This window comes from Anastrepha ludens, chromosome 2 (genome assembly GCF_028408465.1).
Source record: "Anastrepha ludens isolate Willacy chromosome 2, idAnaLude1.1, whole genome shotgun sequence".
Taxonomy (NCBI): domain Eukaryota; kingdom Metazoa; phylum Arthropoda; class Insecta; order Diptera; family Tephritidae; genus Anastrepha; species Anastrepha ludens.
Genome location: NC_071498.1, coordinates 109,332,364 through 109,347,712, shown reverse-complemented (window position 1 = coordinate 109,347,712; position 15,349 = coordinate 109,332,364). Strand labels below are relative to the sequence as shown.

At 37.6% G+C, this 15,349-nt stretch overlaps 1 protein-coding gene across 4 annotated transcripts in view; it reads right to left on the bottom strand.

Moving 5' to 3' along the window:
- The window catches only part of LOC128855067 (polypyrimidine tract-binding protein 3-like), a 181,268-nt gene extending 168,058 nt beyond the window's left edge, over positions 1 to 13,210 (bottom strand). For all 4 annotated transcript variants that reach the window (XM_054089663.1, XM_054089665.1, XM_054089664.1 and 1 more), the window contains exon 1: positions 13,094 to 13,210. In XM_054089663.1, coding sequence (XP_053945638.1) covers positions 13,094 to 13,178 — 85 coding nt within the window. In that variant the 5' untranslated portion in view covers positions 13,179 to 13,210. The remainder of the gene's footprint in view (positions 1 to 13,093) is intronic.
- Positions 13,211 to 15,349: the final 2,139 nt, after the last annotated feature.

Genomic DNA, 15,349 nt, shown 5'->3' with positions numbered 1-15,349 from the left:
CAGGTTAGCAAAAATTAGGTCCATTCTGAGAGTGGCGGGTGAAAATAGAGGCGAAATTAGAAGACCCGTATCGCGCCGTTTTTTTTATGTTATATTAGTTCGAATTTTTTTTTAATCGGCCTTCGAGCAAAATTGTTTATATTGTTTTTTGGCTATAACTCGTCGACTAATTGATATTTTTTCAATCTGTAAAAGACAAATTATTGCTAGAGACCTGTGCAACAATTAAAATTTTTGAAAAAATTGATTTCGAAAATTTTTGTGGTACTTATGAAACAATATACTGAAAATCGGCATTTGACTGCAAACTTCGAAGGCCGATTAAAAAAAAATTCGAACTAACATAAAGAAAACGGCGCGATACGGGTCTTCTAATTTCGCCTCTATTTTCACCCGCCACTATCAGAATGGACCTAATTTTTGCTAACCTGAATTTGTTCCACAGTGTAATTCTTCATAATTCCAGTTCATTTTTAAATAAAGTTACAAACAAATAAATAACTCAGCAATCTGCCGCTAGATGTCCTTAGTGAGTGATATTTCATTTTACATGCATATAAAAATACATTGCAAAGAAGTTTTCGAAAACATAATAGCACCTTTAGAGCTCCATATAGTGTGACCTCATTATGGAGCGCTAAAGGTGTTATTATGTTTTCGAAAAACTTCTTTGACAATTTGTTGTTTATTAAAGCCGGTTAGCTGTTCAACCTCGATTAGGAGTTAAAAAAACGAAAAGTTCGACTGACATAGTACATTTTCTTGCACTGAATTGACACCTGAGATTGAAGCGGAATAATCCATCGGACCAGGTACGGAAATCGCACTTATCTTAAGAACAGCTGAGCAGATTGAAGCAGATTATGAATCAAAAGCAGCTGAAACTGACGAGTAGAAAAGATGTCGTGTTCTATTAAAATCATCCAGTCCGTACACATCTTTAATGGCGCTAAAGAAGTTCCGAGTGGTTAGATGGGAGATTCTATCGCATTCGCTATCCAAACTTAGCACCAAGCGATTATTACCTCCTCTTCAATAATTTGTCAAATTTTTTTATGATACAAAACTGGGCTCAAGTGAGGCTTACGAAAATAAGCTGATTAAGTTTTTGACCACTAGGGATAATAATATCTTTTTACTATGTTGTTAGCTTTATTGTCGAGACAAACCGTAAACATTATTCAGGTATTTTGCGCCAGAAAAAATTTAATCTAACCAAAACCACTAAATATTTTGGAAAATAGTAAGAAAGTAATATAGTAATAGTAACTTTTATTTATTCCCTAAGCTTGAGACTGATTTGTATTTAGTTTAAAGGCGGCCGCCGTAGCCGAATGCGTTGGTGCGTGATTACCATTCGGAATTCACAGAGAGAACATTGGTTCGAATCTCGGTGAAACACCAAAATTAAGAAAAACATTTATCTAATAGCGGTCGCCCCTCGGCAGGCAATGGCAAACCTCCGCGTGTAATTCTGCCATGAAAGAGCTCCTCATAAAAATATTTGCCGTTCGGAGTCGGCTTGAAACTGTAGGTCCCTGGAACTACATCAAGACGCACACCACAAATAGGAGGAGGGGCTCGGCCAAACACCCAAAACGGGTATATGCGCCAACTATATATATATATATATGACTATATATATATATATAAGATTACAAAAAATTTGGAGCCTGCAATTAATGGAATTAATGTTTTTACTCAGGTTACATAATTACTTTTGCATGCCAAGAAAAATGGAAGTAATTTTTTCCACACACGCTATACACAACTTACGTACATACATATATGTATAGATCGGCTGGAAGGGTATTGCTACCTAACGTACCGTATATTTATAGCGCCACAGTTTTATTATCGTAGCTGCCTTTTCGGGATATTAAATGCATTCCCGTATAAGGGGGTTCACAATAGGTGCGAACTTTTTGTCAGTGTATGGCCGCCATCTTTCTAAAGTTGCAACTTAGTTTTGAAATTTAATCATGAAATACTATAAGTACAGGGTTGGCCATATTAAACTGACCCATTGAGTAACCCTATAACTTTTTACTGTAATTTCAGATCAGCTAATGACATACCGCGTTGGAAGCGTCAGTCGAAGGAGATTTATACCATGAAACAGTACACCCCAATAGAACGCGCTGAAATTGTTCAGCTGTACATTCAAAATTCCTTCTCGATTGTAAAAACGCAACGTGCGTGGAGAAAAAAAAATAAAGTGAAAAGTGCGCCGTCAAAGAACGCAATCAAGCAAATGCACAAAAGATTTTTGTCTTCCGGCACTGTGGCTAATACCCGACGTCCAAATAAAAAGCGGCCAAGACGATCTAACGAAAATATCGCGGCCGTACGAGCCAGTATCGAGTCATCGCCGCGAACGTCAGGTAATCGTCGTTCTGCTCAGTTGGACATCCCTCGGACCACTCTACGACGTATCATTCGTTTGGATTTGGGGATATTCCCGTACAAAATACAACTAAATCAACAACTGTTGCCGGCCGATAAGCCTCGTCGCTTGGAATATGCCAATTTTGTCGTCCGAATGGCCCAAACTGATGAGGATTTTTGGCATCAAATCATTATGAGTGATGAGGCCCATTTCTCCTTGAACGGAACCGTAAATAAGCAAAATTGCCGTTTCTACGCCACTGAAAACCCTCAAATTATTGAAGAGGTACCTCTCCACGACCAAAAAGTTACAGTCTGGTGTGGCATTTGCGCTGATATGGTCATTGGGCCGTTCTTCTTTGAAAATGGTCAACACCAACCATTGACCGTCAATCAAGAGCGTTATCGGGCCATGATAACCGATTTTGTGATGCCGATTGTTCGTGAAAATGGTATGGAGCACTTCTGGTTTCAGCAAGATGGCGCACCACCACACACAGCACGAGCCACCGTCAACTTATTGAAGACTTTGTTCCCTGGCCGTTTGATATCAAAAAGCGGCGATTTTGACTGGCCGCCACGATCACCGGATTTGACGCCACCGGACTTTTTTCTTTGGGGCTATTTGAAATCTAAGGTTTACGTCAACAAGCCAAAGACACTAGGCGCACTTAAGGCCAATATCCGACGGGAAATAGCCGCCATATCGGCCGAGACGCTGGCCAAAACTATGGAAAACGCCGAAAAACGGGCACATTACGCTATACGAGCTAAGGGCGACCACTTGCGCGATATCATATTCAAAAAGTGATGTAAACGAATCTCCTTGAACTAAATTAAATGTTTTTCACAATGAAACACAAAAAAATGTTTTTTTTTTCCATATTTTTTTAATAATCACATGGGTCAGTTTAATATGGCCAACCCTGTATATGACTCAGTGGAGCGTTAAAATAGTTTAAATTTATTATCAAAATCAATGCGCTGTTCGCAAAAGTTCGGACAGAAACTAATCTTTAGTGATGAGGCTTATATTATAACAGGTTTATTGTGGCTGTGCAAACAAGTGAAATTGCCGGATTTGAGTAAACGAAACCCAAGAAGCTATTAAAAGGTGCCTCTAAAGACCGAAAAAGTTACAATTTCCGCGGATTTTGGTCCTAATTTTTTCGAAGGTGCGGAAGGGCAGCGACGAATGAACAAAAAATGATAACAAAACACCAAAAACGAATTTTTTTGTGATGGTATGGATTTTGCAAGCATATTGTTTGAAAAGTGTGTCACAACTGGCTATCAGAAATGGAAAATATGCAATTTATTAGATATTCAGAAGGATGGAGGCTTCATCATTTCACGTATCGATGACATTCACTAGCCATCGAGATCATATAATTTAACGCCGGTCGCCAGTCCTGCTTGAAATCTATGGTCCATGCAGGCAAACCACAGGCCACTGTTGTCGTGAAGGTCAACATTACTGGCGGTTTTCATGAAAATTATCATTATTTATGAGAAGAAGTCGGTCAAAAGTTGCCCTTCTGGATGTATTATAGAAACCGGAAATTTAATTCAAAACGTAAAAAAAAAAAAATTTATTCTTGAGTAAAAAAGAAAAGAAAAAACTAAATTTAAACAAAATTTGAGTAGTTAGAAACAAAATAAATAGGAAAAAATTAAATATATTACGCTACTGATACTATCTGTTCAATGTACCGTGGATAAAATATAATTTTTGAAAAGGTTGTTGTTTGCTCGAAATTTTTGCGAACATTTTTTTTTTTCTGTAATCTGCGAAAATCGCTTTCTTTTAATTTTCATTTTTTATTTTATTATATTCAATTTTTGTTTTTTAAATTAACATCCCCCTGCAAGTTTCATAATGACATCTCCATAACTTATCGAGTTATATTTAACTGCTTTAGTGCAGTTTTCAGAAGAACTGATGGGAATGTCAATGTTTTTTTCAAATTTTTTAGCTTTCTTGTTAATATACTTCTGCCTACAAATAGTCTAATTTTCAGAAATATTTAACCCCATGCTCACTTGACATCGAATCGCCCTTATATCACAAGACCGTTCCCACTACAGCACTTTATCGATTACTTGTTAATTAGACCCTTAAGAATTACATTTTCACTCATTAAACTCAGTTTAATAAGCTTTTTGGGCCAAAGCAAGCATTACAAAAGCAACAACAATAAAAAACCAGGACATGGAAACAGTATAATTTATTTTCAATATTATTCAGAATATTGCTTTTATTTAGTGCAGTACATACATATGTAGCCAAGCTCGTCGAATGATAGTGTCTGTAGCCAAGTGTCACATGCTTCGTTCATTCTGCAGCTAAAAATTTATAAATAGAATGCTAATTTTGGACAGCAGTAAACAGGACATTCATTTCCACAGCATATTCACCGAGAAACTACGCAGACGAGCAAATGACATATATCACCTGCTTTCAACAACAATAGCAAGCACGTGTAAACGCACTCATATGAATTCGATAGCTATAGCCGACTGGGTGGCGCTCAACCGAAAAGTGCTAGTGACCTATTCGGTTATCAGCGTGCTTAATATAATTACAGTTAAAAGGTGGTCATTATGCTTTAAAGGGCTTCTCTGGTGCAATAGTGAGAGATGAACTGGCAAGCACGCACGCCGCCGCACAGTTAGCAAAAAATAGAAAGATACGTGAGTTGAGAGAAATTTAAAAATTTTTGAATTCAGTCACTTCCTAGAGGCACTTCTCTGGGATTTATAGTAGAAATTTCTAAAAATACATTTTGATTTAAGCATAAACAGGGATACATAAATACCTCTTATGAAAGGTACTGATGGTATTGAAAATGGGCGAAATCGGCAAATATCTTTAGTAGTAACTTAACTAACACACCAATTGGAAAAGAGAAATTGCAAAACTGACTACCAATAATCATTCTAAAGAGTCGTTATAAATTGTTTTCAGGGTTTTCATAAATTTTTGCGGAAAGTTTGAAAACACCTTTTTCGCCTTTTTTATTGTTTTTTACTATAGTGAAAGGTGCATAAAGGGGATAAAAAATAAAAATACCCGTGTATCAGCGATTTTCATGTACACGTCAAAATTTTTTTTTTGTATTTTCTAACTTTAAACGAGCAATTCTTGTATGCATATCTGTATAGCCACACGATCTCAGGATTAACATAACGGATTTGAATGAAATTGGGCACACAGATAGTGTATCACATTTCTAGACTTTTCACCTAGGTGTTGCCGCTGACAATGTGTCACAGGGTTACCACCTGCTCGAAATTAAAAAAAAATGCATGAGATATGCCGATGTGGGAATCAAAAGAAAGGTATTTCACTCCGCATTACAATAAAGATATAAAACCCCGAATTTTTTTGTTAATTTTATTATATTAAAATTAAAAATTGTTACATTAAAAATTTTAATGCTTTTAAAGAAACTTAGGCCTTTTATTTTTGCGTTTGTAAGCATTTGTGTCAGATCGCGACAAATAGACCAACAGTATTCGCCAAGCATATGCGTAATGTCTTGTTCTTTAAAGCGCTTTTCAATAGCCGCAATGTCCTGATGGAACCTTTGGCCATGTTCATCGCTACAAGCTCCTAAATCACCTGGGAAACAATCTAAATGACTGTGAAGAAATGGATCTTTAGCGACATTAATATGCCCATTTCGCCATATGACGAAATCATTTCTGCACCAATATTTTTATAATTGCCAGCTCGTTTGTTGCCAAGAAACTGCTCAATAACGGCAACTGTGCCTTTCCATGCACGTTGTTCGATAGCATTCAATTTTGATGAAAATTCATAACTTGCAACTATTTTTTTTATCTGCGGACCACTGAAAACACCTTAAATTATACACATCATTAAAAAAATAAAGTTACTAAAAGCCTTCGTAAATTTAGAAAAGTTTTGTTTTTTTGAGAAAAAAAAAATTCAAGAAAATCTGAGAATTGATAAAATTTTGTTTTTTTTAATCTTACATAATAAAAACATTTCCACGAGTCTGCCTGCAGAAATTCAGCGCGATTGGATCACGGAAAAAGGGTTAAAAATTGATCCAAAGTTTTTCACACAGGCGGACTACGAGCTATATATTTTATACATACAAAAAAAATTGTGACGTGTACATGAAAATCGCCGATACACCTGTATTTTTATTTTTTCTCCCCTTTCCGAAAAAGTATATTTGGTTCATAGGACAGAAAAAAAGTTCGTTTTTGTAACGCAGTGTTATATATAACTATATATAAAAGGTGCATCACATTTTTCTAAATCTTAGGGCGCATTTCTCATCTAACCAATACAGTGCGCTTTACTAGCCGAGGTGGTAAATTATTCTTCTATTTAAAGAGTTTGACTCTTTTGGGTTTCTCAGCGAAACGTCAAACAAAAATTTATGAATTACGAAACTACGACAAGACACGAGAAATTATTTATTTAAAAACCACAATTACATAACAACAGTTTTCTGTTTGTAAATTAGCAACAGAACTTAGCTAAAAAATGTGGGAACACCAATTTGTTTTTAAATGTCAGGTATCAGGTTCAATAGTCGCCTGAGTGTTCTGCAAATTAGAGGTTAGTTGATAAAATGGCCCTTAAAGATACCAATGGCACTACATTCACTCCATTAACACTGAGTTTTCCAATTAAAATTTTAAGTTCATTAAATCTAGAGTACTCATCGTTGGTGGCACTTCAATGAGCAAGAAGGCTCGCTTGTTGATACTAAAATTTATGCTACAATATTAAAGTTTGTTTGTGTACGTTGCTTGCTGTACTTTTGTTTTTGCTATATAATGTGTGCACACAATTCTGTGGTTTTGTGCGGGATTATTATTATTGTTTTAAGTTTAGTTAAAAACAAGAAACTAAACCCAGCATTGCTATAATCTCGAAACCAGTCCGCAAATGGCAACGAGTGAAATAATGATCATAACCACAACAGCCACAGCCGCAACTGTAACAGCAACAACGAAAATAACAAAAATCAAAAACAAATATAAAAACATTAACATCAAAAGCAACAACAACATTTCAAAGCGCCCAGTATATCAGCTACATAATTAATGCTCCATACAGTACACCTAAATAAGTCGATGGCGTTTTTGGTTGCGGGTGCGTATGAGTAATTTTATGATTTGTTGCTGCTCTCTACAATTTATTCACACGCTTATCACCGCTCATATTTTTACATACGTATGCATTAATATAAATGTACATATGCGCGCACCAATACACATGTATGTATGTATGTATGGGCGTAATATTTGCTTTTTGTTTGTTTGTTGAGGTTAATTAATGCGTTGTAAGCGCATTGCGTTTGCGTTTGGGTTTTAGCAGCTTTTATAGGCCAAAACCAGCCATCAACGGATCATCAGCAACGCAACCAACCAAGCAAACAAACAATGCCGCCATTGAAATTTCGTAGCTCGAATTTTAAGTGTAATTAGTTCGTTTATTAGTGTGGCAGCCCGACGCACATCAACCAAACAGAATGAGAGTGCGCTTATTTTAATTATCCGTTTCTAAGTGTGTGTAAATGTGCGCATATATATTGTGTGCCATAAATTGTAGCACAAAACACGTTATATGCACGCGCGTGCATATGAGCGTTTCACGCTTTATGCGACATTTGATGACATCGGTTTATTACAGGTTGGCCGCCTATAGTTGCTAGAGTATCGAGCAATAAAAAATATTATGATGTTCCACGGGTTAAGGGTTGCAAGCTTGCAGAAACATTTATGGGAAGAATTAAAATTAAAGTAAAGTTAGTTAATTTACTGATTTATTGCAGTATAAGCGGAAAATAGTGCTAACGTAGAGAATTTTATAGTTAAGGGATTAAACATATATTTTTCTGTTTAACACTTTTTATAAACAATTTGTAGTTAAAAAAAATCATCATATTTTCAAGTCCGCCATTTTGATTTGTTTTCTGATTTCAAGCACTGTACGTCATGTCAAAGCGAAAAGTTTACTCTTTACTAATATCATATTTATGATTATATATCATATCATATGATTATATATCATAAATATGATTATATATATGTATATATTTTTTTTAACACAATAAGTTTTTTGTTAAACCGTTTTAACCGTTCTTCTAATTCATGTGTAAAATGATTAAATCAGTAAACTACGTTTTACTTCGAAAAAAAAAAATGGTTCAGAAAAAGCGAAACTTTTAGTATTAGCCCCTTAACGCTTGCCTTCATAATGATGCCGGATTTTTCAATAAAAAAACCAAGAAAAATAATAAAATACAAATACGCAAAGAAAAATATAATTTTTTTACTTTTCTTGTTGCTCGAGTGAAAAAATCTTACATTAATAAATTTACTGTTATTACAAAAACAAACCTCTTAACGCTTGCCTCAATTATTATACATATACAATAATATAAGACGCAGCGGGCAAGGCATGGGGACAGTAAACTGCACAAAGGCGAAGCGGAGAATCCAAAAAAACTTTTAAAAATAACCAGAAACTAGCAACCAGCTAAGCAAATGTGAGCCATCCATGTAAGGTGCTTACTCTGTTTGTCTGTTTGAACTCACTAATCTGCGAAACTACTGAGTGGATTTTTGTGGGGATTTAACTTCTTCGTCTTGTGCGTTTTCTCTGTTTAACGCCTATTTCCAGTTTCTTATAAAGGGTGGTTAAAGTTCAAGGGCCGATGTTGAATGTGAACCACACCTAAACGTCAAGTTCGTTTCTGCATTTCATTTCACATTTTTCAATTCCAGACTAACTCAATTTGAACCATGGAAAGAGACATAATCGAGCAACGCGTTAAAGTTATTCAGGCTTATTATGAAAGCGGGCGTTCAAATCAAAATGCATATCGCGCACTTCATCTTCAGTGATGAGGCACATTTTCACCTCAGTGGATTCGTCAATAAGCAGAATTGCCGCATTTGGGCGAATGATAATCCAAGAGTGATTGCCGAAAACCCAATGCACCCACAAAGAGTGACTGTTTGATGCGGTTTATGGGCCGACGGCATCGTTGTGCCGTATTTTTTCAAAATAGGGCCGGTCAGGCAGTTACTGTGAATAGAGTTTGCTATCGTGAGATGATAACGAACTTTTTATGGCCCGAATTGGAAGATATGGATGTGGACGATATGTGGTGTCAACAGGACGGTGCCACTTGTCACTCAGCTAACGAATCAATGGCTCTTTTGCGTGAAAAATTTGATGGTCGAATAATCTCGCGTCGCGGCGATGTCAATTGGCCGCCAAGATCATGTATTTTGACACCGTTGGACTTCTTTCTTTAGGGTTATTTGAAAGAAAAGATGTACGTCGATAAGCCAGCAACAATTCAAGAGCTAAAGGATAAGATAATTCGGCACATTAACGGCATAGAACCTCACTTATACCTCAGCGTCATCGAAAATTTGGACCATCGGATGGAGGTGTGCCGCCGAGACCTCGGCAGCCATTTGGCCGATATTTTATTCCATACGTAATTGAGCCATACCAATATTATCATAGTAAAGAGAAATTACAATAATTTCCTAAAAAAAATGTATTTTATTCAAAATCAAAACCGGCCCTTGAAACTTAACCACCCTTTATGAGAAAAAAACCTCTACACCGTCAATAGAAAACTTTTTTAAAAATCAACGCAACTATTGAGCCACTTGAAACTCACACTTTAGTAACCAAAATTCAATGATCTATAAATTTGAAATTTTTATGAAAATTTTCCAAATTTTTACAAACCGGTTTACCTGATCTGAACCGATTTGAAAATATCAAATCTCTTCTTCTTCTTAATTGGCGCTATAACCGCTTACGCGATTTTGGCCGAGTTTAGCAAAGCGCGCCAGTCGTTTCTTTCTCGTGCTAACCGGCGCCAATTGGACACACCAAGTGAAGCCAAGTCCTTCTCCACCTGATCTTTCCAACGCAGAGGAGGCCTTCCTCTTCCTCTACTACCACCAGCTGGTACTGCATCGAATACTTTCAAAGCCGGAGCGTTTGTATCCATTCGGACGACATGACCCAGCCAACGTAGCCGCTGGATCTTTATTCGCTGCGCTATGTCTATGTCGTCGTAAAGCTCATACAGCTCATCGTTCCATCGTCTGCGATATTCGCCGTTGCCAACGTGCAAAGGTCCAAAAATCTTACGCAGAATCTTTCTTTCGAACACTCCAAGCGTCGCTTCATCGGATGTTGTCATCGTCCAAGCTTCTGCTCCATACGTTAAGACGGGCATGATGAGAGTCTTGTAGAGTGTTAGTTTTGTTCGTCGAGAGAGGACTTTACTGCTCAGTTGCCTACTTAGTCCAAAGTAGCACTTGTTGGCAAGAGAGATTCTACGTTGGATTTCAAGGCTGACATTGTTATCGGTGTTAATGCTGGTTCCTAAATAGGCGAAGTCTTTTACAACCTCGAAATTATAACTGTCAACAGTGACGTGGGTGCCGATACGCGAGTGCGCCGACTGTTTGCTTGAAGACTGGAGGTACTTCGTTTTGTCCTCGTTCACCACCAGATTCATTCACTTTGCCTTTTTATCCAGTTTGGAGAAGGCAGAACTAACAGCGCGGTTGTTAAGGCCGATGATATCAATATCATCGGCATACGCCAACAATTGGACGCTCTTATAAAAAATTGTGCCTGAGCGATTAAGTTCTGTGGCTCGTACGATGCTCTCCAACATCAGGTTAAAGAAGTCACACGACAGCGAGTCACCCTGTCTGAAACCTCGTTTGGTATCAAACGGCTCGGAGAGGTCCTTCCCAATTCTGACGGCGCTGCTGGTGTTGAGCAACGTCATCTTACATAGCCGTATTAGTTTTGCGGGGATACCAAATTCAGACATCGCGGCATACAGGTAACTCCTTTCCGTACTGTCGAATGTAGCTTTGAAGTCGACGAAAAAATGGTGTGTGTCGATTCTCCTTTCATGGGTCTTTTCCACGATTTGGCGTATTGAGAATATTTGGTCGATGGTAGACTTTCCAGGTCTGAAGCCACACTGATAAGGTCCAATCAGTTGGTTGACGGTGGGCTTCAGCCTTTCACACAATACGCTCGCTAGAACCTTATAGGCGATATTTAGAAGACTAATCCCGCGGTAATTGGCACAAATTGCAGGATCGCCCTTCTTATGGATTGGGCAGAGCACACTTAAATTCCAATCGGCAGGCATGCTTTCATCCGACCATATTTTGCATAGAAGCTGATGCATGCACCTTACCAGCTCTTCGCCGCCATGTTTGAATAGCTCACCCGGCAGTCCGTCGGCGCCCGCGGCTTTGTTGTTCTTTAGCCGCGTTATCGCTATTCTCACCTCGTCATGATCGGGTAGCGGAACGACAATTCCGTCGTCAACGATTGGGGTATCGGGATCTTCACTTTCTCGGTGACATGAGCAGCTGTCACTGTTTAATAAGTTCGAGAAGTGTTCCCTCCATAATTTAAGATTGCTCTGTACGTCAGTCACCAGTTCGCCGTCTTTGTTCTTACAGGAAAACGCCCCGGTCTTAAAACCTTCTGTAAGCCGCCGAACTTTCTGGTAGAATTTTCGGGCGTTGTTCCTGTTGGCCAGCATCTCAAGCTCTTCGCACTCACGTATTTCGGCCTCTCGTTTCTTCTTTCGAATAATACGTCTCTCTTCCTTTTTCAGCTCTCTGTAGCGATCCCACATGGCTCGCGTTGCGCCCGATCGTAGCGTGGCTCTATAGGCGGCATCCTTTCTTTCTGCGGCAGCGTGACATTCCTCGTCGTACCAATTGTTTTTTCGGGCTCGCCGGAATCCGATTTCTTCTTCGGCGGCGGTACGTAGAGAACGAGAAATGTTGCTCCATTGTTCGTGGATGCCGGTTTGTTGGGCAGTACTCTCAAATCACCATATCCAAAAATCTTTAAAATTTTATCAACGTAATCAAAAAAACGCCGATATTTGGATATTTGCAAAAAAAATTAGAAAGTCAATGGACTAATTTTATGCAGACTTTTTAAGCTTAATCCCTTCTTGCATCCAAGCTGATTTCTTGGGGAAAATATTTTCAAAAACTAATTTTATATAAAAAAGTTAATATTATATTTGAAGGTGCTTTCAAATCGGTTCAGCTCACGTAAATTTTTTAATAGTATTATGAAATATTTTGACTGAAGTCTTAAAATACAAAACATTTTATTGTACATTCTGATGGAAAATCAGTGGCATTTTTTTTTTGCATGGAGGGTGATGATACGTATTTTTAAATATTTATAGTAGATGCAAATATATAAACGCGTATATATTATTTCGTAATAAAATCGTTTTTTCCTTTTATTTTCCGGAAAAGCCCCCTTACAAGCACTCAATGTACCTCTTCAAATAAGTAGCTAAAAGCGCGGCAACGCTAATTATCCGCACGTGCAAAAATGTAATGGAAAATAAGAACTTGTAATGCATTTGTAGTTAGCGCGAATATTTAAAGCAAGGTGAAGTATTAGAGTACAAGAAACTCTTAAAAATAATATTTACTTAATGTCGTTTCGTAAAAATGAAAGCGCGCCGCTTTTCACCCACTCCTTAGCAGGTGGGAGGTGGATAATAGTTTTGCGCGAAAACAAAAAACAAAAAAAAAAGAACAAGCAGTGCTTAAATGAAAAATAGCTCAAGAAGTAGTAAAGAATACGTATAAAAGGAAAGCATATGAAACTTACCAACTCCGCCAAGAACAGTGCTTGGCTCCAATTTGGCTTTCTTTGTGGCTAAATCCTGATTATTATTGTCGGAAGCGGGCGCCATAACTGCAGCTTGACTTAAAAGTTCGTCGCTTCCTCGCTGCATAGTTATAAATCGTTGTAATGACGATTGTTGTGGTTGTTGTTGTAGTTGTTATTATTTGTTGCAAAATAGCAGGAGCAGGAGCACGGAAAATAGAAAGAAACATAGAAAACGAGAGAGCGCAATAAGTATTTGTGTAATAAGTTAAAAACAAAGTGGAAAAAACAGCATAGGAATAAATATTTCATATTTCTACGTATATATGTATGTATGCATGAATGTTTGTATGTATACAAGTAAATAAATTACACAGATGTTTCTACTTTAAGCCAACATTAAGTATTAAGTAAGTAAGTGAATAGGGTATTAAAAGTGAGTAGCGTATGTCAACAAACCTGAGTAGAAGGAGCTCGAATGGGCAACGCGCGCCAAGGACAAAGCCGCCAAAAAGTGAAGAGGCAGGAAGAAAATGCGCTAAGCATAAAAAGCATAAGTAAATAGGGCTTTGGAAGTAGCGGAAAATGCGTTTTGTTAGTCCAAATGGGCCGAATGAATGAATGAAATAACGGTTTGGCTAAGAGTAGAACAGAGTTGGATAGAAGCGGAGCAGTAAAGTTGGCGAGAAGTCGAACAAACCAAGTCTTGTGGCGAAAAAAGCATTTCCTATCAACGTTGAATGATAGGTAATCGTGCTCAGGCGAAAGAGTGGTAGGAAGTTCAGAGAAATAAAGTATACGCCAAGGAGTATACTTTAATTTTTGGATAAAACAAAACCAACGCACACGTTTAATAATAATATTTGCTACTAATTATAAGCACAATTGTGCTAGTGAGGTGTCGTGCGCATGACTGTGATGAATTGATGATGAATGCCAATGCAAGCAGATTTAATAAGATGTGCGTTTTTTTAAATAAGTAGGCAAACTAGACTCTAAAAATGGGGAACATAACTCCATTTAAATTCAAATAAAATTTCACTTTTTTTACTGAGATAAAAAAACACATATGCTTGGCAATGCTGCAGCAATAAGATGCTGTGACCTTCAAGACCTTTTTTTTTTCTCAAATTAATCCCCTCTAACCCACAATGCCCACGGTTTACACATTTGCTAATGAAGGCTAAGAGATTCTCATTCCTAGCAGCAGTTGCCAACTTTAACTCCCAGCTTTTTGTTATTCAGTTGATGATGCAAGCCAGTTAAGAGCAAAATAGTGAGCTTCAAGTCTTTCTAATTTAACGAACAGCGAGTCGAAGTTTTTGCTATCAAGAGCCTTCATGAAATCAGCGCATAGAAAATCCACCTCAAACGCATTCTGTATTGTGTTTAATGGAAAATTAGAAGAAATGGTCTCCCTGTCCCTCTGACCTAAGTTATCAGGATATCACCAAAAAGTAAAGTATGGTGTTACGAAACCAGAATTGAACTTTACTCGGAGGGTATGACTAACTATTCGGGTGCTTTGGATTCAAAACCCACTGTCGGCATGAAACTGCAAATGATAGAAACAAAGAGATTTCTAGTAGCGGTAATCCCTCAGTAGGCGATAGTAAACCTTTGAGTGCTATCATGAAAATGTTTTCCAAGAAAACCATCTCGCGTTTGGAGACAGATAAACTAGCGGTTTGTCTAGCAAGCGCCTTTACTTGTAGGACAACATCTAGATTAATACGACAAATTTGGAGGATGGACGCGCCTATGCTTATACATACATGGCGTTGAATACCTATAGCTCTAGGATTAATTGAAATTTTATAAATTGGAAATTTATTTGTTCTGTGTACCGATGTGCATATCTAGTGCCAAAAGTTGACACTCTACTCCTCCAATCTTCGTGCGCTAGAGTTTTGACTAGGAAATTCCTGTCAATGCGAATTCTCAACTATTTCAAACAAGTTTCAATCGGCTGATAGTCATTCGTTGCAGCTTATGACAGTATCCAGCCATCATTCGCCATTTGGGCACAATAATTACATTTTTTACCACATTTATTAACTTACGCTTTGCTTAATTTCCTTTATTTCATGTTAATACAAATTTAAACTACTATTAAATATTCGCTCACACTTAAATCTCTACATTACCATTATCGTGGCTCTGTTTATTTGCATTCACACGCGCACTTTCTCCACTAAATAAACACACAATGGAAATCAAGTCAATAAGCAAACACAAACGAGCAAACGTGAAGTC